The sequence below is a fragment of the Oryzias latipes genome, chromosome 1 (assembly GCF_002234675.1).
Source record: "Oryzias latipes chromosome 1, ASM223467v1".
In the NCBI taxonomy this organism is placed as follows: domain Eukaryota; kingdom Metazoa; phylum Chordata; class Actinopteri; order Beloniformes; family Adrianichthyidae; genus Oryzias; species Oryzias latipes.
The window spans coordinates 17,793,060-17,816,003 of NC_019859.2; the positions used below are offsets into that span (position 1 = coordinate 17,793,060).

The window sequence follows — 22,944 nt, forward strand, 5'->3', positions numbered from 1 at the left end:
TTCTTAAGAATCACAAAATCGAATGTAAGCTTTCTTCTCCAAAGATGTGAGGATGGAGTTTTGAAGACACACTCAAAAAAGGAAAAATTTGAACAAAGCAGTGCTCCTTGGAAATTTAAGACAACTTAAAATTCCATGTAGACTATTTGCTATAAAATAACCAAAAGTATTAATTTGGAAAATGTACAATCATTTTATTTATCAACAAGCCGTTAACTATGGTGTTAAAAAAATCAAAGGGAAAATCGCACAAAATGTGCTGACATGTAACCTTTTAGCAAAGACTATGAATATTATTGTTTTCACTAAAAAATCATATATAAATATCCAAATATAATTTATATATTTTTAAATTCTTTGTGCTTGTTAAATGTCTGCCATGTTGCATCACTGAGTAACACCAGCCAGACAGATGCTCTGTATAGTCTTTCGTATTTAAACATTTCCATAAAAAATAAAAGCATAATGTTTTCCTTAGTTTGGGACTAATCCATCATGAAATAAGCAGTTATCGGGATGTTGTTTTCACAAATTTGAGTTAAAAGAGACTTTTTGGAGGCAGTAGATACAAATCGAGACCACACTGCAAAGGATTAGTTCCTAAAAGATTTTAACAAAACCCCAAAAATACCAATTTATGATGTTGTACTCCTTTAATTCCATGTATATCTTCTAATTAAATGCTTTTAAAATAATCTGAAGAAAACATAGATGGATACAAAAACATTAAAGAGTCAATTTGGGGATCTTGCTATCCAGTTCTTAACATGTATATGCAAATCAACATTCAAACATCAGGGCACATATTGAACTAGTAATAATCACATTCATTATTATCTTGTAGTCTGGATATTCAAGACAACATATACAATGCTACAAGTAAAGCGAGTGTACAAAAATAGACCATGATGGAATCTTGGAACAATGCAAACACATAGAATGCTGAATTGATGTCATTTGTGCATTTGCTGGTAACATCTCAAAGTTATAGAAAATGTTCTGTTTTGCAACAGACAGTTCATGTTGAAGCACTGCTTCTGCTGCAGGTAGCTTTGAAATGTCCAACTTTATGGATAAAAATGAGTCAGCCATTTTCAGACTATTGCAGCTTTAAACTGCACACACACACACACACATAAAAACTCACAAAGCTTCTACACAAAATACGAAGGACAGAGTATCTATTTTAAAACAAACCAAATAAATAAACCAAATAAATCAAACAATAATAATAAAAAAAATATCACAGCAAATGAAACGATTTTGATAAAATCCTGGTTATTTTTTCAGAGCAAACAGCTTCAAGCAGAGACATCTTCAAACCGTACAAGTTGTGCTTTTGGGATCAAAATCTAGTGTGGTAAGTTTTATACCTACTTTTTTGTCACTGTTTAACTGTGTGCTTTTTTGCCATTTTTTAAGAAGTGTCATAGCATGATAAAATGTTGTGTAGCCTTAGTAGAGTAAACATCACTAACCAGATTTGCCTAAAGCAGCCTTTGCCTTTTCTGCCCAAACTGGGAGTAATCGTAATCGTATTTGTACAGAACGAATGTGTGCTGTAAAAACTAGCAGCCATGTGAGCTACTAGTTCGAAATCCCTTAGACAAGCTAGGACTGTCAAATGTGAAGACGAGATGCTCTGCAGGTGTGTGTAACAGGAAAATCCAAGACACACAAACAGTTACATAAAAAAAGCACAGATTACAACATATTTTGTGTGTACACATTCTTTACTGTCTTGTGACTGCCTAAAAATCTAAGTTTCAAGTTTTTATTTAAAAAAGCACAAAAAAAGCATATACCACGAATTTAAAGATGCTGAATATGTGCTGTTGGTTCACTGACGTACTTTTGACAGATGTTGGTCTACAAAAGAGGTCAAACTTCTATAATTTGCTGGCAGTGATCACTTACCAAGACACAATTTCATGCTAACTAAAGTTGTAGTCATGCATTAGAGATGCCCCGCTGCTCCTGTGCAGCCGGATTAAGTTCACAATCCTAATCCGACTGCTGCCTTCTGTGACGGGCAACTGAATGAGCTCCGTCTGTTTGTGCACTTCAGACGGCAGGCTGAAGGATGTGAAGAGACTCACTGTCCGGCAGTCATGACTGCTGAAGGAGAAGCAAAGACAGAAATGGGTCTCTTTTAGTCTGTGTGGACACGGGGTCTGAAGGGACACACTTCAAATTAGCTTAGAGCACGGCCCCGTTCTGTTGGACTCCCAGTCCTGCTCTCACTCCGTTCCTCAATCCCTTTCGTTCAGCGCTGACTGGCTCTGGATTTGGCCTCGTCACACTCTTGCTCTGTCGACAGGTCCACGTCAGACCTCTCCACACTCATGAGCGCTGAAGTGTCTAAATCACTCCTGAGCGGAGGCTGGTGCTCACCTGAGGGATGGGAGGTGGAATTATTCACTCCTGGAAAAAAGAATCACAAATCCACATTTTCTGCAGCTAAATCCTACAAGGAGTGCCTCACTGTAAAACACATCAATTATTTTAAGTAATGAAGATGTCAATATTTGAAATAACTAGAAAAGACATTAATTAGATGCACTTAGACAAAACCAGACTATTTGAAAAGACAAATTGTACTTATATTTCACTTGTAATCAAGCTGAGGTGGACCTGTTCAAATACTAAAATAAAATTCATTCAAGTTAATGCAGCATTAACTGTCTTTGTCTTCAGTCAGATTGAATTTAGTTTCACGCATCAGTTTTTAACCAAATTGTTTGAACTCCTTCCACTTATTCACATCACATAGAGAGGTGTTAGGGTGGCTGCAAGAACTTTGTGAGAAAATTTGCTTTATGATTTTTCTTAACACGAAAGCTCCAATAATGATTTGAAACTCCCTCACAATGGTCACGGCTCAATGACTGGCAGCAACTGTGTCGACTAAAGCCTGCTTTACATTGGTTTGTATGCGTTGTGTTGACACAAAAAAATAGAACGTTAGTTAATCAATCGGAATGTTGACATCGCCTCCGCCATGTCTGCATCTCATGTCCGTCCCTCCACAACACAATGCAAGCTTTACGCAGGAGTTCTATTTCTAGTCCATTCACACATCAATGTTGCAGCAAAAAGCATGAAAAACAGGAAACAAGTCAAGATTTTTAAAAAAATTTGTATTGTACTTTCAAAGTAAAACATTTTAAAATTTTTATTTTACATTTTAGGTGACGTGCTCACTTGATTATGCACAGCAGATAACACTGGCGCCCATTTTCACCATGGACGACGTAAGTATAAAACCCCATTAATGACACCAAACATGCATTTTACAAAGACTTGGTGAGGAAGAAGAGGGCATGGGGCCTGATTGCTTAGGTTTTCGATGAGCAAAGACAGCGGAACTACCCGACATGGAGATGGCAGGACAGACCACTTCCCCCGGAACCAGGGGCGAGAGGGGACGGACCGGAGATGCAACAGAGACAATGTAAGCTCACGGTCGTGAGACGGACTTCCCACTCAATGCAAGGGAGGTGCACTGCAGATGGACCAGTGTAAATCTGAGGTCATGGTTTTTATGTTTAGAGTATCCTTGAGTGAAAGACAAATGTCCAACGTCTAAAGATTACACAAAAAAACATTTATATTAACAAAGAGAAAATATATTGAATATGTTGCGGTGGGATTTCATTCTGACTAATGTATTGTGCAGACATTTAGAGAAATTCATCTACCAGGGCTCTTAAACTCCAGGTTTTGCTTGTTTCTGGGATATCTACCTCCTGCTAATTACCTTAACCAAATGTATTCCACAAATAAAAACTTGCAATAGCAGGAATACTTGAGAAAGAAGCAACACCTCAAGAACTGGAGATTAAGACTCCTGATCGAAACCTAACCCGGATTAAATTCAGCATACATACTGCTGCGAACAATGCGGCTTTGGTCCGGCTGTGGAACCGTGTCTGTGTAATGATGTAGCATCTGTGGGTCTGGCTCCAGCACCACTGAGCTCTCATTAACAGTTATTTCACTTGCAGCACTGATAGGATTGGTAAACGGACCCCGGAGAGACACCTCATAGTCAGGAGGAATGTCATCTGTGCAGTCCGCATTGAACTGCAAAGAGCCAAACACATCACAGAGATACCTGATCAAACTTTTCTTTAGAACCATTAAAGTATTGCTTAATTATTCTCTGAAACGTAATATAATTGTACAACTAAGCATAACTGCGATTTCACAATAATCAAATAGGGGTTACTGCAATTCCCAGGGCTTTTAGGATGTTAATTTTGCACATGGGGCACGTCCGGTGGTCTTGCAGCCACGGATCTACGCAGTGTTTATGGAAAGCATGCCTAAATAGGAAACATATTAAATATTTTCAATAAATCTGGCTTTTAGAATTCTTACAATGATTTTTTCAATTGATGTCATTACATTAATCCTTTTTTTACATAAACCTCACCTGCATGGTAATATCCTCACAACATCGTTAGGCTGATAACATTCGATGCAAACGGCGCAGTTTTCAAAGTCAGGTTCTATTTCCTAATATGAAAAGATAGCAAAAGAAACAAGGTTAGAACTTGAGAATAAAAACACAAAAAGGACCTTTAAATGGAAAAATTGTAGAAATATTCATTTATGAGGTCATTGTTGATTTATCCAACCAGGTTTTCTCACCATGGATTTTTAAATTGCACTCACTTTTTACTTCCAAACCTCAAAGTAGGAAGTTCTAGGTTGACCCTAAATTTAATTTTTAGTGCAGCATAAAATATTAAAATAGGAACTGATGAGGCTTCTTGACATCTGCTGACCTGTGACCCCAAAAGGGATTAAATGGGTTTAGAAAACGGATGAATGGACAGACATCTGCTGGTTTCTATATACGTAGCCATAGCAGACAACACTGCTGAAAACTAAATAAGGGGAAAAAATGTAACTTAAATAATAAATAAAAATAAAAATAAAGACTTAAATTACATTAAAATTAAACTTAAATTAAATTAAAATAAAAACTTAGCAGTTCTTTTTGAAATCTTATAGGCTAATACATTTACTGTGATCTACTGTCAATGGTTGAGTTTGATAGTGATTTAATCAGGGTGAGGAAAAAAATTTTTTACTAATGTAAACGAAATCAAACTTGCTACACAAAAATTACGTCAGACTTTTTTTTTTAGACTTAAAATGAAACAAACCCATGATGTTAACACACAGAAAAGAAAACCGAAGCTTATCAAGCATTATTTAAAACTGTTTGCAATTCTTGCTTTATATGTATGACTAGACGAAAGAAAGACAAAATCATGAAATAAATTTAATGATACAGGTGAACTAACACAAAAAAGCTCTTTAGTTTTCCATAAAAATATTGCTTTTGCCTGATGTAAAATGTATTCCAAGTTTTAGGAGCCTCTCTTACCTTATCTCCTTTCTTAAGTGTGCGCACTTGAAGCTTACTGATGGCCTGTTTAGCAGCATCGCCCATACGCCTCTGCAGATAGAAAAACACATTTGGCGTTAAAGTACATTTTTTTGTGATTTCTTAAATATGAACAAGAGACAAATATTTCAAAAGCACCACTTGAGATAAAATTCTAGGCAATATTTTATGGTGTTTTGGTGAAAATATCTCACTTATATACATAGAGTACAGAGATCGTGTCCTTCTAGTCCTCCAACTTTACAGTAATAGAATGGAATTTCATTTCAGCAGGATAAGTAACTGCGAATTTACTGAAAATGAGGAAAACACTAAAAACACCCACGCCATGTGCCAGTGGCAAGATATAATTGAGGTGAATGCCACACAAGTGTGCTGTTTCATTAGAGATTTTAGTGCTTTATCTTCTTCTGACAGAAATTGCTTGGTGTTAGAACTCTCTCATGTTCAGTTAACTTTCAATCAACAATCAGCAAATTGGTGTCATCTCCTGGAGGCTTGTTGAAGGACTTTAGTTAGCCGAGTGTGAAAACTGTTCTTTGTGATAAGATGCTGATGGATACCGTGTGACTATTAAGGAGCTTTTGAATATAAACTTCTTTGTACTGGAATGCCACTGCCTTTTTCCCCCAATGTTTTAATATAATCTGTCAATTCATATTTTGCCGCACGAATCAACAGGTATTGAAAATTAAACTTTTTGATTTACAGGATGTGCATAGAGACAGTAAAGAAGATTGTTGTTAAAATCTTGACCAAAAAAGGTGAAATGTGCAGAATCACAGCGGGCAGCAAATATAACTCACATTAGGAATATATGTCAGTTGTTTCTATATTACTTCTATATTTCTTCTTTTTTTGCATTTATTTAAAAAATATCTGCTTTTCTGAACAAAACCAAGGCCATCAATGCCATGCAAACATGCAACTAATAGAAGCGTACATCTGGATTCACACAACAGGGACATGGAAACATGCATGAACCAAGAATGCGATGACACAGCGGCTACAGTCTGAATCTGAAACGTTTGCACTCAGTCGTACCTGGTTGCGATCTCGTGCATTAGCGTAGCGAAACCTCTGGATGTAGTAGAAGACGAGCCAGGCGAGGGAGATGTTCATGAGGACGATGAAGGATATGGAGACAAACACGACAGAGGTTCTGCTCACGTACTTCTGCAGGTTACGCGTTCCTACAGTGATGTGCAGGGTGACCACAAGGCCCTGCTCTAACAAGCCCACTAGCTCACGACCTTTAGGCTCTGGGATCATGACGGCCACAACATCAGCCGTGTCTGTAAAAACACAAGGAGCACAGGAAGCAGCAGGTGAGACATGCATTGCACACATTATTGTGGATGAGTAAGTCTCTGTGTGACAAGATTTTATGTTTAAATTCAAAGCGGGAAAGATAATTTAATCACAGTGACAAGCCGATTCAGCCCTCTGTTTATAACACAAAAAGTAAGACGTTTAATTAAAAAAAGAAAAATAAATCCCTTTGGCCTGCTTGTTGCTACCTTTTTTCTTTATATCTTCTATATTGTTTTCAACAAACCCAGTGTATTTTGTACAAAAACACGAGTTATATGAAATATTTTATACTTTAACAATATTTTATTGTGAAAATCCATTGAATTAAAAAAAACAACATTAAGACTAACAGTTCTATGAACAACATAGAGTAAAAATGCCAGTAACAATTAGTTTTTATCATTATTTTAACTGTGTTTAAAATTTCAAAGTTATTTTTAGCCAATAAAATAAATCAAAATTACATTTATTTTAACCAGAATGATTGAAACATACAATAGTAAAGTTTATTATTTAATTGTCTGCAGTGTCAAAGAAAACTGGTTTAATACAAAAAAGAAATTCTGCATTTAGTTGGCCCGAAGCGTTTTCAATTACCATAAACAAAAATAAATAAATAAAATACAGCTTAATACAGACAGATGGCTCTGGGTGAAAAAGTTTCTGTTCAATCTCCAAGTCACAAAACAATTCTACTGTACTGGCTCACAGTCATTAACTAAATTCAACCATTTTAGAATATTTTTTAGCATACCTGCATCTCTATCTCCTGACCTTTTAACTGGGTTTATGACTCTTTTAAGCATACATGGTGCGGGGTAGAAGTTAACATGAGGCATCAGCGACAGCTGGTGTTGACACAGATTAACCTCCATAACCTCAAGATATAAATTCTAAACACACCGGTTTTTCACAACAGATTCACAGAAAAGTATCCTTTACAAATTGAAAGCATACAATTTCAACTCTTAAATGGAGGAGGGCCAGGAAATCATGTACATTCTTAGCTTTGACGGATTTCTCTGTGTGACGCAGACAGAGCATAGAAGCTCTAAAAACAGAGGAGACCCTCCTATTCTGACCTTTCAGACCAAACTGTGGATGCATAAAAGACCCCAACCAGGATGCTGCAAGCAGTTTTTAGTACCTTTTAGAATTACTTTCCAGTTTTTGCCTCCCGTTTTCAAAATATACGTGTTTATATATGAAAAATTAATCAATTATTAGTTGATTAAAAGTTGCCTATTTGTTGACCTTTGAAGTCACAAAGTGGTAATAATACTTTTTATAAAAATAACAGTATTTCAATTGACTGCAGCCCCCCTGTATCCATAATGAATGATAACACTGCACTGCAGCTCCTCCTGTCACAACTGATGAGGAGCTTTCAGGCTCAGATTCAGATCCACAATTTTTCCAGAGAGGCTAGCAAGACTCACACTGATGTGAGTTGAATGCTAGAACTAAATTATGTAGAAGTAAATACAGACATGCATGACCAAACCAGCCTTGGTTTAGTGAATCCGTAAACATTTGTTGGTAACCCTCACTTCATGGCAAACCCCCCCACCCATAAAACAGGGCTAAAGTATCAAAACAGACAACAGAAATCAGAGCTATTGGGTGACAAGAGAGTTTTTTTTTTAGAAAAATAGTTTGTGGATGCTTTCGGATTTGGAATCTGAAGCAGACAGATGTGTTTATCTAGTCCTTCTAACAAATGTTGCCCATCTTTTGTTTTCACACTTCCTCCACTTGATCACGCACTTCCAATACAAAAGGTTTGATATTCTCTGTGTGTCATAATGGCAAGACATATGGCATAGTGTGTTGTGTGTTGTGTGTGTGTGTGTGGAGAGGGGGGGCATTTATATTGCAGCGACTGTGGATTCAGAAAAGTTTTTTTGGGTAGATCTCACAACTGATCACAAAAATGTCCTATGGCTCTGGTCATTTGCTTTTTTTCTTAATGAATTATTGAATAAATAATTTATTAAAAACATGCTGTCGAGAAATACAAAACAGGTGTGCACCTTACCTGGTTAATGATAATAGTAAATAGTTATGAAAAAAATATATATGACACTCAGTCTATAAGAATTATAATCGCTATAGAGGCTGAAGATAATTTTCCTCAAGCTTTGTGTGTTTCACTGTGACACATGAAAAGAAGGCCATAATGTATTTATTTTGAATTCTTTATAACATATTTATAACAAATGGAAATTCTTATTGTAAGAATGTTTTCAGATCACTTTATACTTTATGCCTTTTCTCCTCTTTTTGCACCAACAAAATCTGGTTGTTTGTACTCTTCAGGGGGTGTAATGATGAATTTTTTAACAACAATTCGATTCATATCATAATTTGTGGTTGTTGAGGATTCATTGTCCATTTTGGTTCATTTTGAAAGATCCAAAATCACTGACCTAAAATCAATCCAGGACATCTTTAGCCCAATATTCATCCAGTGTGACTCAGAAATAAATACCTGGTACAGGTAAGGTGAAGTTTTCCACCCACTGTTGTTTTTTCCACATCAAAACAATCTAAAGGGAAAATTCTTAGAACATTCTACTTCACTGTATGCTCACATGTCTTTGCTAAATTCAAAGTGTTTCCACACATTGGACTGGAATGATGGACTGATTCTTTTTTACCTTGGCCGACTTTACATTTTAGTCAAATAAATCCACCATGTCTCAATACAAATGCTATTTTCCATTATCGATAAGCAATTTATTTCATTTGAAACGATTTTTATAAAGGAATCGATTAACAACTTTCCTCTGACAGATTGACCTGATTGGATCATAGGAATAGAATCGTTACTCCCCTATTTTATATGGAAATCTGTTCAAAGTTTGTCATGTATGCTTTAGGGATTCTCTACTTTACTGTGATATTTAAAAGTATTTTTTAGGACAATGTACATTCATTTAGAAAAGCTTCCGTGGACAACACCTGTTCACTGAGGGTCTTTAAAAAAACAACAACCTGATCCTCCTCTGATAATAACTACTAACTAAGTGACTCACAAACAGTTACACCTGTTTGACTCCTCACAGCAGGAGGCCTGACCTCCGATGAGGGGAAACTCCAGACAGGAACCCGCAGGTTGATGTTTCCTACCTGGATGTGGCATTGTGATGCTGTCGTTGCCGGTGTTGTATATCACAACAGCAGACGAGTTGGTTTCTGCAACGTTGCGAATTTTGTCCTGACAGGAACAGTTTCCTGCGGCCACCAGCGCCACCCAGGCCCCGCCGCTCTGGGCTGCCCGCGGGAACCTGACGTTGGGGTCGCACGCCTGCCGGTCCTGCGGCGTGGCCGGGAGGAGGACCTGACCTTTGACCTCTCTTTTGGGCGAGTGCTCCCCGTACCGGCCGCATTCGGTTTTCTCCGTCTTGACCGCGGAGGTGACGGGATCGATGTAGGTGATGTTGACGAAGGCTGTGTACCACTCCTCCTTCTCCGCGACCGTGAAGTCCAAGCAGAGGCAGTGGACGAAGCAGAGCGACAGCAGACACGTCGAGACGGTCAGATTCATGCGACAGTCCGGGATGAGGGACGGTGCCATAGTGCGGCTCGCTGGTTTGGGAAGGGCAACAAGCCCCGGGGCTTCCCCTAAACTCCCCCGAGTGGGATCCGCCGTTTACCGGGCATGCATGCTACCCACGTCCGAGCCGCAACAGCAGAAATGTTAGGGGAGGAAAAGTCTGCAGCATGTTGTTATCGTTCAGCTGTTTCCGTCCCCTCTCAGGACAGGCTGGGCAGTGTCACGTGACCTGGGCGTGGATCAGTGACGTAGTCAAACAAGCATTCTGATAAAAAAGACAGACAGATAGATAGATAGATAGATAGATAGATAGATAGATAGATAGATAGATAGATAGATAGATAGATAGATAGATAGATAGATAGATAGATAGATAGATAGATAGATAGATAGATAGATAGATAGATAGATAGATAGATAGATAGATAGATAGATAGATAGATAGATAGATAGCAATAATGTTTCGTTTTTTAAAGGAACTGCATTTTTTTCTATTACATCGCCTCTGGACTGTAAATGTTGATGTGCAGGTTGTACAGCATGTGCACTGTTTTTTTAACCTATTGTCTGTTTTGTAATTCATAATACAATTTATGAAAAAAAAGATGATAAAATAGCATTTTATTTATAGGCTATATAAAAATAGGGGGGCTGCACGGTGGTGCAGTGGTTAGCACCCTTGCCTCACAACAAGAAGGCCCCCGGCACAAGTTCCGGCTGGGGGACATGCAAAACACAACATCAATGGGGGACCTTTCTGTGTGGAGTTTGCATGTGTGGGTTCTCTCCGGGATCTCCAGCTTCCTCCCGCCCTCCAAAAACATGCCTCATAGGTTATTTGGCAACTCTAAATTGTCCATAGGGTTGAGTGTGAGAGTGAATGGATGTGTGATTGTGGATATTCTACCCTGCGACAGACTGGCGACCTGTCCAGGGTGTCCCCTGCCTTCGCCCACAAGTGGCTGGGATAGGCTCCAGCAGCCCCATGACTAAACGGAATAGAAAAAATGAATGAATAAAAACAAGGGGACCATGATCAATTGACTTAATCTAAGGATCAATTTATATTCCTACGATCCAACAAGATTGATGTGACTCAGGTAAATTTTTAATCGAATTGAACTATACCATTAAAAAATCAAACATATCAATTATATCGATAGCGAGAAAATACCATTTGTATTTGGGGCACAGTAGGTTTATTTTACGATTCATAATGTAAAAAAGTTCCATCACAGCAGACAACATGTGTTGGCAACAAAAAATGATCTAGTCATCTTTTCAGTCCAATATAGAAACACTTAGATTTTTTTGCAAATATGTTGCCATTCAGAATGTTCTAAAAATGTTCTATTTTAATTATTTTCTTCAAACAGAGAGCCATGAAACATATTATCGGTTAAAGTCAAGTAGACTTTGATTAGTTGTTTGAAAGGAGTGGGAAGAAACAAATGTATATTATCTCACCTCTATTAAGTTATTTCTTTTTTATGGCTATTTTTACATAAGATTAGGATTAAAATTTTTAACCCCATAGGGAAATTAAATTGTTGTGGCGTCATATTTCAAGCACAGTAAAACAATTACAAAATATACAGGGAAGAAATTCTTACATACACATACACACATAGCAGCAGACAAATGAACATAAAATAATCAGTTGATTTAACTGAATAGTTGCCACAATCCAGTCCTTATTAGATCAAGTGCAGATTATTTAGCAAGTAACAAAATGGAGTGATCACTGATAATCCTCTGAAAACATTCCTACGTCAGTGAAGGTCAGTGTTCCAGACTTGAAGATGCGGGATGTTGAGTAGTGTAACATTACACCCAATGTCCCTTGTCACCTTGAGAGCAGAGCTACTTCATATTAGACAAAAAAAGCCAAACCTTTTCATAGGAGATTGATTTCTGGGATTATTTATTGCCAGTCATTCTCAAAGACAAAGAAAAGCTTAGGGTCTTTCAAGGCCTCTGTGTTAGGACCCATCAGAAAAATACATGTTATAGATTCAATTAACTTTATAGGGAATGTCAAAAACGGATACACCTTCATTTGCTTTGTGTGTTCATCTATACTTTATTCTCAAGTTCATAAATTGCTCAAATGGTTTAGGAATGGATAGTAACTTTGAACACTGCACTTATGAGAGACATCCTGCCTGTAGGCTTCGCTTTGGGCCACTAGATTTCAGAACCACAAGTGAGGATTTTAACTCTCACCCATGGTCAGGGGCTTTTAAAAAAAGACCCCACAATGAGATTCCTGATAACTGTTTCTGCATTAAATTTCAACAAAATGATGAAGAGGATGATTATTCTTTTGTGTAGAATATTAATTTGTTTCTTTTTTTGAATATTTAAACAAGACGCAACATCTGACCCTTTTACTGTAGTTGTTCATTCTTTTCCTCTCAATATTAAGTCAAGCACATATCTATGGCAAAGACAAAATCCAGATTGCAAATATCGATCATCATACTCAGCCAGGAACACCAGTACAGTAAATAGCATGAGGATGTCACATTTTCCTATTTGGAGAATTTCAACCCAGAAAACTACCTATATGTCTCAGCTTAATATATATTAATCATTATCAAGGCATTTTTTTTATTGAGGTGCTTTGGACATGTCCCATCAAGATTTATTTGGATAGATTCAGAACCCAAGGGATTATTTAATGTCAGATCTGTCCTAAAAATGCTTCAGCGTATTTTCACACGAGCTATTGTGAATGTTTATATAAGTGTTTTCAAACTCATCATTGCCAAAAGTTAATACTACTAATAAACAAAAAGCTGTATTAAAGTTGACTTCAGAAGAAAAAATAGTTGAAGGTAGCTATTAATATTTTATTTGTTTTTTTAGTTTGATGTTGAAGAAAAAATAAAATCCATAATTTAGGATAGATATAACATCCCAATGTAACTTCTCCCAGTCACTTGACATTTAAAAAAATCCTTAATATTTGATGTAAAAATTGCATATTTACATAGTCAAAACACTTAGTGAGAGAATCTCTGTATATTTCTTAAAACTAGGTTAATATACATTTCATGTCTTCAAAACCTCCCTTAAACATTTGAAATGATTGCTTCAGCGGGCTACTTTTCTGATTCTAATCTCTAATCTGTAATATTTTTTGCAAATTCATTTTGACATGTTTATTAAATATCTTTCTGGCACGCTTTACTGATCGACATGTCCATTAAGTATCTTACTCTTTATGTGTTTTTTTCTAAGTCTTTTAACAAAAAAAATTTCATGGTTGTATCAAACAGACAAAGAAGGGGAACGTTTCTTTGGCGGAACCAAGAATTCCCTCGGTTTTCCCCAACGAACATATTGTAGGACGTACCGAGAAGACTCCGTGCTAAGTTAGAGCGTGGGTATAAGTACTTTAATGTCAAAATGTGAAATGTTAAATGGTTCCATCGTGACATTTGCTAGAACTGAAATGTTATTGTTAGGATGACACAAAGAATTAAGCAGAATTAAAGCGAGGCACGTGCCTAACTTCCGGCGTGTGACTTACTTTGTCAGTACAAGCTAGCTTGGCTGCTTTGTGGAAATATATTGATGTATGTAACTAAGCATTATTTCCCAGTGATGTATGATAAACCCGCTCTACATTATTTTGTCTGCAGATTAAACAGGCCCCATTATAACAAAATGCCCAAAAAGAAAACCGGGGCCCGGAAAAAGGCAGAGAATCGGAAAGAACGAGAGAAGCAGAGTCGAGCCAACCGGGAGCACGTTGATGTGGCAAAACACCCTTGCAACTTTAACATGGTGTGTAATGTTGCTCTACATGCAAATGTTAGTGACCACAATGAAAGTAAGGTTCAAATACTCACTGCTTTAAATGTTTTTGTTTTAGGATTGTGACAAATGCCAGAGGTATGCATATCATTGCTACAATATTTGTCAGATTTAGACTGAAATGCAAATATGGGTGTAGTTTACATATTTTGCCATGTTTTTTCTTTTTCTTAGAAAACAGAAGAACAGGGCCTTCTGTTACTTCTGCAATGCAGTGCAGAAGCTACCTGTCTGTGCTCAGTGCGGTGAGTTCCAAGTCATTCACTTTAAATGTTTATCCAGGTTTACTTTGGTCCTCACTCCCAAACTCAGTCATCACTTTACAAGACCAAAAAGCTTTTATTTTTTTTAATTAATTTTTTTAGAAAATAGCAACTACAAGTGCAGAGGGATCTCACCTATGAGCTCTTGTTCATGATTGCAAGAACAAGGTCTCAAATACAAGCGGCTGAAATAAGCTTCCTCTGTAGGGTGGCTGGGCCCTTCCTTAGAGCGCCCAGCCACTGCTCCTCCACATCCAGAGGAGCCTGTTGAGATGGCTTAGACATCTAGGCTCCTGAACGCCTCCCTGGGATGGTGTTCAGGGCACAGCCCCCTGGGGGGTAGACTAGCAAGACTATGTCTCTCAGCTGGCCTGGAAACACCTCAGGGGAGCTGGAAGTCTGGGCATCTTTGCTTAAGCTGCTGCCCATGCGACCCAGAAGGTGGATGTGAACTCAAATCCTAGTGACCTGCCTGTGCTGCCTGTGTGTTATATGTCTCCTTTTGTTTGTAGAAACCTCTCATTTTTACATGAATATAATTGTCTTACCTCTTCAAAAGTTACTAATAGTCATTGATATTTTTTCATTATTAAAGGTAAAACCAAGTGCATGAAAGCGTCAGATTGTGTTATCAAGCATCCGGGAATCCATACAACAGGCATGGCCATGGTGGTGAGTTCATTGTGATTTACACTTTTCATAAACTCACATAGAGCAAACATAGCTTTTGTTAATATTCAACTTATTTATTAAATATTGTTTTTTATCTAAAGATTGTCTTTTTTCTGAATCATATTGATTTTTTTAAAAATCAATATGATTAGTATAAATTGACAATTAGTATTAATTGACATTTTTCATGGTACATTTTTATATACTCAGTGGGGCAAAATAGTATTTAGTCAGTCATCAATTGTGCAAGTTTTCCCACTTAAAAAGATAAGAGGCTTGTAATTTTCATCATAGGTATCCATCAACTATGAGGGACAAAATGAGATAAAAAAAAATCCAGAAAATCACTGTGATTTTTAAAGAAATTATTTATGAATTATGGTGGAAAAGTATTTGGTCATTAACAAAAGTTCAACTCAATACTTTGTTATATACCCTTTGTTGGCAATGATAGTCAAATGTTTTCTGTAAGTCTTCACAAGGTTTCCACAAACGGTTGCTGGTATTTTGGCCCATCTCTACATGCAGATCTCCTCTAGAGCAGTGATTTTTTTTTTGAGCTGTCGCAGGGCAACACAGACTTTCAACTCCCTCCAAAGATTTTCTATGAGGTTGAGATCTGGAGACTGGCCAGGCCATTCCAGGACCTTGAAATGCTTCTTACGAAGCTACTCCTTTACCCAGGCAGTGTGTTTCATCTTCAATGCCCTTCCTGTTGGAACAAAGTTTTCACTCAAAATACGATGATACATGGCCCCATTCATTCTTTCCTTTACACGGATCAGTCGCTGAAAAACAGCCCAAAGCACAATGTTTCCACCCCCATGCTTTATATTTGGTATGGTGCTCTTTGGATGCAACTCAGCCTTCTTTTTTCCTCCAAACATGATGAGTAGAGTTCTTCCCAGAAAGTTCTATTTTAAATTCATCTACCCACAGAAGATTCTCCCAATCCTCTTCTGGATCCTCCAAATTCTCTCTAGCAAACTTTAGACGGGCCTGCACATGTACTGGCTTCAGCAGGGGGACACGTCTGGCACTACAGGACTTGAGTCCCTGGTGGCATAGTGTGTTACTGATGGCAGACTTTGTTCCTTTGCTCCCAGCTCTCTGCAGGTCATTCTCTAGGTCTCCTTGTGTGGTTATTGGATTTTTGTTCACCGTTCTTGTGACCATTTTGACCCCACTGGGTGAGATCATGCTGGGAGCCCCAGATGGAGGGAGATTATCAGTGATCCTGTATGTCTTACATTTCCTAATAATTGATTTCTTCACACCAAGCTGCTAATATTGTAGATTCAGTCTTCCCAGTCTGGTGCAGGTCAACAATTTGGTTTCTGGTGTCCTTAGACAGCTCTTTGGTCTTGGCCATAATGGAGTTTAGAGTGTGACTGTTTTGAGTTGTGGACAGGTGGCTTTTATATAGATAACAAGTTCAAACAGGTGTCATTAATACAAGTAACCAGTGGAGGACAGAGGATCCTTTTACAGAAGAAGTTACAGGTCTGTGAGAGCCAGAAATCTTGCTTGTTTGTTGGTGACACAATACATATTTTCCCCTCTTTCCCCCCATAATTTACATATAAATTCTTTCAAAATCCGACAATGTGTTTGTTTGTTTTTTCCTCTGGATTTTTGTCTCTCACTCTGTCTCTCATAGTCAATGAAAAAAACAGGCCTCTCTCATCTTTTTAAGCGGGAGAACTTGCACAGTTGGTGGCTGACTAAATCCTTTTTTGCCCCTTCTGTACGCATCACCATTACACAGCTTTAGGACTGAATGCAGTTTGTAGTCTACAATGGAAAGAGCCCATCTCCTAAACCCGAGCATGGATCTTTGGTCCACAACCTTTCAGCTGACGGTTCTGCCTCCCATACATCTAGAAAACCCTGCAGTCGTAGGTACACAGGTTAAAACTAGGTAATATGGTCTCTTTACTGCAGGGTTTGGTAGAAACCTTTTCAGAGAAATATTGCAATAAATGTATGAAAATCCAATTTAACGCATGTTTTTGTCTGCTTTGAAGTAGCTGAGAAGAATGCCACGAGTAATTGATGAGTCATTTGACTTGGAGGAAGTTGATTCCTTAACACTGAACTGCATTACATAGACAGATGCAAGTTTAGACAATTTCACTCACAATGAAGTCCTTGACTGTTTTGTAATAACTGTCAGAGGCGGGACTTTTCTTCTTTTTTTATTAAGCTTTAAGGCATTTTGATTGATGTGTGCGTGCAAAGACTGAATAAATAAAACTCTTTCAGGGATCCTACAGTTGAACCAGAATACCTGACAGATTCCATGGTAACCGGATAGCTAAAACATAAACTCTTAATACTTTCAAGTCCAAAAAACAACAATCTTTTTTATTTTTTACAACAGACTTGAGCTGATGTATTTCCTGCCAATATACAACCGTTATTATTTTTTTTATATCTTGTATTCTTTTGTGTAGCTTCATGGTCCATGGATGACAATAGCACCTATTAATCAACAACAGTGGGATATTTTACCATGTGTTGGCGTTCTAAACCTTTTTATTTAAACAAACAGGCATTGGTCTGATAAATCGGATTTGAACCAAAAAAAAGTGCTGTAATCCGTCGCAAATTCCACAAATTCTAATGTATTAGAACATTGTTCCAATAGAGCGCTTAGAGTGACCAATTTATACATAAAAAATAATGTTCAGCAGTGGATTGTTGTGGCTTTTCAAAGTATATTGGTATTGTGCCCCAAAAAATAAATAAAACAGGTGTGACATTTAGTTTGTATAACATTGGAAGTGTTATAAGTTGTATGCGCAAACAGGATTTGCTGAAGCTCACGCTTTTTTGTTTTTAATAACTCAACAGTTATTGTACAGTTGTGTGCATCTCTTAAAATGGAAGTTGATGTGTTTTTTTTTAAGTATACATTGAACAAATCGCAAAACTGTTTTAAATAAGGTCAAATTACTATTTGTTCTGTTTTTTTCTTTACCACAAGGGGGCAGTGTGTGACTTCTGTGAAGCCTGGGTGTGCCACGGCAGGAAATGTCTGAGCACCCACGCCTGTGCATGTCCCCTCACTGATGCCGAGTGCATCGAGTGTGACCGAGGAGTTTGGGATCACGGTGGGAAGCCTCTGCCTGCCCTTTGCATTTTCTTCCATCCAGTCTGCTCATCCTAAACATAATTCAGGGGCTCTTTTGTGCAGGGGGAAGAATTTTCCGCTGTTCTTTCTGCCACAACTTTCTGTGCGAGGATGATCAGTTTGAGCATCAGGCGAGCTGCCAAATTCTTCAAGCGGAAACATTCAAATGTGAGTCATTCATATTTTTGTCCTTTTTTTCTTTTATTAAGTGAAAATGAAACCTGGATTTTTGTGTTGTGTGTCAGGTGTTTCCTGTAATAGATTGGGGCAACACTCCTGCCTGCGCTGTAAGGTAAGCCTGCAAACACGAGGAATCTACACTGTAAGGGAATTTACTCACAGCTTTTCTGAGAGTTTTGGATTTAGAAAAGAAAATCATACATTTTTTACAGAAAACAGGTGTGACTCGCATCTCATCTTCATGACGTGTCACACCTGTTGAAACAGCATCAAACATAGTTATTTTAGTTATTTTCCAAGCTCTGATTCATCACCCAGCATTCAAAAATGACCAGATAAAAGACAGCTAACAGGCTTTTATAAGCTTTTGCAAACAAATGCCTTATAGTTGTAAAGATACTCTTCATGGTATTTTCTTTTTCCAGAAAAGCTATAGACAAAACCGGGCATAAGTGTCATAACTAAGGTCATCAAACTGCCTCAGTAATAGGGCTGCACGATATGAGGAAAACTTGCGATATGCGATAATAGTGATCAATATTGCGATGACGATATAACTTGCACTAAATGAACGTATAGCAAAAACGACAAAAACATTTCCATTTCACTGCAAAAGTTTAATTTAAATAAGAGTGAAAATACCTTAAATTATTCTCCAAATGATCCTCGTCTAATTAGGAGGCCAACATCTAACATAAAAGCTCCATCCGATTGGTCAACAACGTGAAGGGCTCCATCTGATTGGTCAAATGCATAAAGGGATTTATTCAATTCATTAAATAGTTCCACAATAGGCCATAAGATTGTTTTAGGAAATTTAAGGTTTACCATTTATTACGATTTTTGCTGACTTTTGCGATGTGGATATTGCACAGCTTGAAATCGCGATAACGATATAGTTGTGATTAATTGTGCTGGCCTACTCATTAAGATCGTTTTTTCATTTAGGAGTTTGTCACACAACATTTCTCAGCATATATGTTTGTTATTGCATTCAGCGATTAACTGAAACAGTTTCTGAAGGTTTTTTTTTTCCTTTCATGTCTAGACTTGGTTTTTTGACTGCACCGAGTAAAAACTGCTACCAGATATTGACGTTCTTACGTTTTGCTTCATAAGCGATAAAGTCCGTTTTTATTTAGTGATGCATCGTTTCATCGACATTTTAAACAAGCTCAATGTTTTTTTTTGCAGGCTTGTTACTGTGACGACCACGCCAAGAGCAAGGTTTTCAAGCAGGAGAAAGGCAAAGCGCCACCATGTCCCAAGTGTGGCCACGAGACACAAGAGACCAAAGACCTCAGCATGTCCAGTGAGTCCTTAAGGCGTGCCACACGGCCGCTACGTACATGTTGCGCATATTGCATGTATGAAAATTGGTCTAATGTGAATGGAAATGGAAAAAATGAGAATAGTTTTGGTGTTTACATGAAATCTTCACAACTGTATCATGAATGAATCACGTTAAAACCACGTAAGAAGTACGAATAAACCACGCAAAAAACACGTAAGTCAACATGAACCGTAGGGGATTATTTTGCTGTTTTTTGTAATTTGTGCCTCAATTACGTAATTTTCATGCTATATGTGCGCCGTATATGTGATATAAAAGTCATAATTCGGTGGTGCATGCGTGAAATGCTAAAAAAATCGTGCAAAAATCACTTGCTTAAGATTTACGTCATAATTTACAATAAACTACGTAAAATACTTAAAAACTGCGCAATTCTCAACAGTCGAAAAATTTTGAAAGGCTAAAAACCAAATTCACGCAAAGCCGAAACCCTCGACGGAAATCTGCGAAATTCAACGTACGATGAACGCAAGAAACACTTATGAATTGCGTGCAATATGCGCAAAATGTAGGTAGTGAATGTAAAACAATAAATCTTAAAGTTTAGTTTCACTATTTTAGTTTACATAGCTGAAATCTTTTTGACTGTGTTGCTTTGTTCTGACAGGCAGTTTTTTGTTAGCTTTGAAGTTGGCTGCACAGATGGAATCCTGTTATGTTGCTTCTCTGGAATTCCTTTTGCTCTTCCGTTTAACTCTTTCTCTATAAATGTTTGGGGAAGCATGCCATGGAAGTGATTAAGAATTGTATCCTTTTAATAAGTGGACCAAAACTTTTGGCAACATTGTGAAGGTATGGGACTCTCCTGAATTTCAAGCTGCTTTTATAGTGGTTACCAGGACCTGGATCCAGTTTGACTTGGAAGCAATCCTTAAAGAGGAAGTGAAAAAGACGTTTGTGCCCATGTCAGTGTTTATTGGCTTAGTCACAACAGTCCCTACATGTGGATAGGGGCTCTCTGTGGGCTGCAGCTGACTCAAACAACATGTAAGGGTGAAGTATGTGAGATGCAAGCTCATCATTCAGATTTTTTTATTTTTTCAACCCCAGCCCGTTAGATCTGTTCACGTGCGCCTTTTCTAGCTGTAAGGGCAGTTGAGACTAAAGCTTTACCAACGACTAGAGTGTGGTGCAATGATACCGTACGACAGCAACACCCGTACGTCAAAACATTAACATTACATTAACCTTCTGAAAACTTCGCAATACACTTCCCACATGCATGAGAATCGTATGTAAGTACTTTATTTTTGTTTAGATGTTAACTATTCCAGGTATGTTTGTTTTAGTACAAGTATATTTTAGAAAAATATATCTGTGACAATCAGTGTGATTTTTACTATGAGGCTAAAACTATGGCTAAAATAGACCAACATGGCCTACATGTGATTGTTGCTTCACCTGTGCGTTTTGTTTTTGTCTTTTTGCAGCTCGTACCTTGAAGTTTGGCCGACAGGCGGGCGTCGACGATGATGACGACGACGACAGCGGAGCATCTGGGTATGATGCCTACTGGAAGAATTTAGCTGCTGGAGGAGGCAGTCAACAAGGCAATTACGAAGAGGATGAGGACTATGATGAAGAGGACTATGAGGAGGAGGAGGAGGAGGAAGAAGAAGAAGAAGAAGAAGAAATCGATGAGGAGGTGGAGGAGGAGGCTTCTAAATCTTTGGCTGAGCTCAAGTTAGGAGGGACTGCCTGAAATAAACGTGTTGGCCTGCTGTTGATTCCAGTGATCTTTAGCAGAAGCTGACTTGTTTTATCAAAGGTTGATATGAAAAGTTGATATGAAAACTGAAATCATAAAGAAATGTTCACACAGCCACGAGGGGAAAGTCAGTGTGTTAACATTCTAAAGAATAGTTTAAGAGATTTGAGCAGGTAAAGAACAAATAATGTTGAAAAATAATTGATGTCAAATAGACTAATAAATATGTTTTAAAGTCAAATTTGAGTCCACCATTTGTTTCTTTACATTTTTTGGTAGTACTAAAAACTAATTTTTTACATTCTCCATTTAGGAAAGTTTTTTTTATCCCTCTTAGGATAGAAAATATCCAAAGCAACATGAACAATTTAACAGAATTGAGATTTGAAAAAAATGTAAAAAGTAAGATGGAAACAGCAGTGAGTAATCAAGTCACAGTGGCCACACTAATGTGATAACTTGGTTCTAAGGAGAAAAAACCTTTCCTAGTATAAATATTAAGCTTAGTAAAATTCCTAAAGTTGTAGTGACACAAAAACAAAATTCAGTTCAATAAAAAATACACTGAGTTCACTGACCATGATTTAATTACATTGTGTTTTGTCCAATTTTTTCTTTCCATTTAATTTCTCTTTATTCCACTTTGCTTGAATATTAGCAAAACAATGCTGGAAACTGATTCAAATCAAACTTTATAACTTGAAAATGCAAGCAGCAGCTGCTTTAAAATGAAGTACAGCAGCATTTTGAACCAAAGGAAGGTTTGAAACAACAACAAAAAAGATTTTATGTATCACTCACTAAGTTGCATTTTTTTCTGAAGGAACCTCATTGAAGTGAATTTAGTGCGATGATACTTGAAGCGGCTGTTTCCCATCAAAGTAAGCTAAACCTCAGGGTGGTTCATCTTAAATTGACGGGAAACAGCTGTTTCCCAAACAGCACTGTCCAACTGTGTAGAAGAAAAACAAGTGTGGTGCTTGCTACAGACTTCTCTGGGTAAAGTTAATTGGTGACACAATACAGCTGGGCAAAAAAGTATTTACTCAGCCACCAATTCTGTAATTTTCATCATAGTAGGTCAACTTTGAGAGACAAAGTGAGAAAAATAATCACATTGTCTGACATTTAAACCTTGTGCTATCCTAGGCCCTTAACCATTGGGAGTTGGTTCATCTAGACCCACTGGACAGTGCTCTGAACCTTTTTTCTTTAATGATTTGTGATCCTCACTGGTGTCCATGGATTACATGAAATCTTTCCACCGTTATCCACCTTTGTCATGGTAGGGAGAACACGTGAAAGTAAGGGTGGGGTCATCTAAGATAGCACAAGGGTTAAGCGGTGAGCTAACTTTGCGTTCCGAGCATTGGCTTGAAGTCACATGATCCGTCAAGACAGATGGCTTTGGTGAACAGAATCTTGTTTTTCAAAATAAACATTCCTTTTTGTATGAAAAAAGAATAAACAAAACGGAAATAATCTGAACAAGCATATGCATTTTTTAAAGA

General features: G+C 37.6%; 2 protein-coding genes across 8 annotated transcripts; one reads left to right on the forward strand and one right to left on the reverse strand.

Annotated features, from left to right (window-relative positions):
• Window positions 1-478: 478 nt before the first annotated feature.
• Window positions 479-10,532, reverse strand: LOC101170247 (RING finger protein 150). 3 transcript variants are annotated; one of them, XM_023957505.1, is made up of 7 exons: window positions 9,869-10,532; window positions 6,467-6,717; window positions 5,402-5,473; window positions 4,439-4,521; window positions 4,232-4,328; window positions 3,891-4,086; window positions 479-2,424 (listed from the first exon to the last, which is right to left on the reverse strand). In XM_023957505.1, the coding sequence occupies exons 1-7, from the start codon at window positions 10,314-10,316 to the stop codon at window positions 2,267-2,269; spliced, it is 1,305 nt and encodes a 434-aa protein (XP_023813273.1). In that variant the 5' UTR covers window positions 10,317-10,532; the 3' UTR covers window positions 479-2,266. The 3 variants fall into 3 exon arrangements, with proteins under 3 accessions (XP_023813273.1, XP_023813279.1, XP_023813280.1); XM_023957511.1 differs by having other exon boundaries at window positions 479-2,394; window positions 3,867-4,086; XM_023957512.1 differs by having other exon boundaries at window positions 479-2,394; window positions 9,869-10,531.
• znf330 (zinc finger protein 330) lies at window positions 10,151-21,674 on the forward strand. Of its 5 annotated transcripts, XM_020700743.1 has the most exons (11): window positions 10,162-10,275; window positions 13,580-13,683; window positions 13,946-14,090; window positions 14,179-14,198; window positions 14,295-14,365; window positions 14,979-15,055; window positions 18,045-18,171; window positions 18,255-18,359; window positions 18,437-18,483; window positions 19,566-19,683; window positions 21,156-21,674. In XM_020700743.1, the coding sequence occupies exons 3-11, from the start codon at window positions 13,971-13,973 to the stop codon at window positions 21,425-21,427; spliced, it is 957 nt and encodes a 318-aa protein (XP_020556402.1). In that variant the 5' UTR covers window positions 10,162-10,275; window positions 13,580-13,683; window positions 13,946-13,970; the 3' UTR covers window positions 21,428-21,674. The 5 variants fall into 5 exon arrangements, with proteins under 5 accessions (XP_020556406.1, XP_020556402.1, XP_011492045.1 ...); XM_020700747.1 differs by lacking the exon at window positions 13,580-13,683 and having other exon boundaries at window positions 10,151-10,169; XM_011493743.2 differs by lacking the exon at window positions 13,580-13,683.
• The last annotated feature ends 1,270 nt before the right edge of the window (window positions 21,675-22,944 follow it).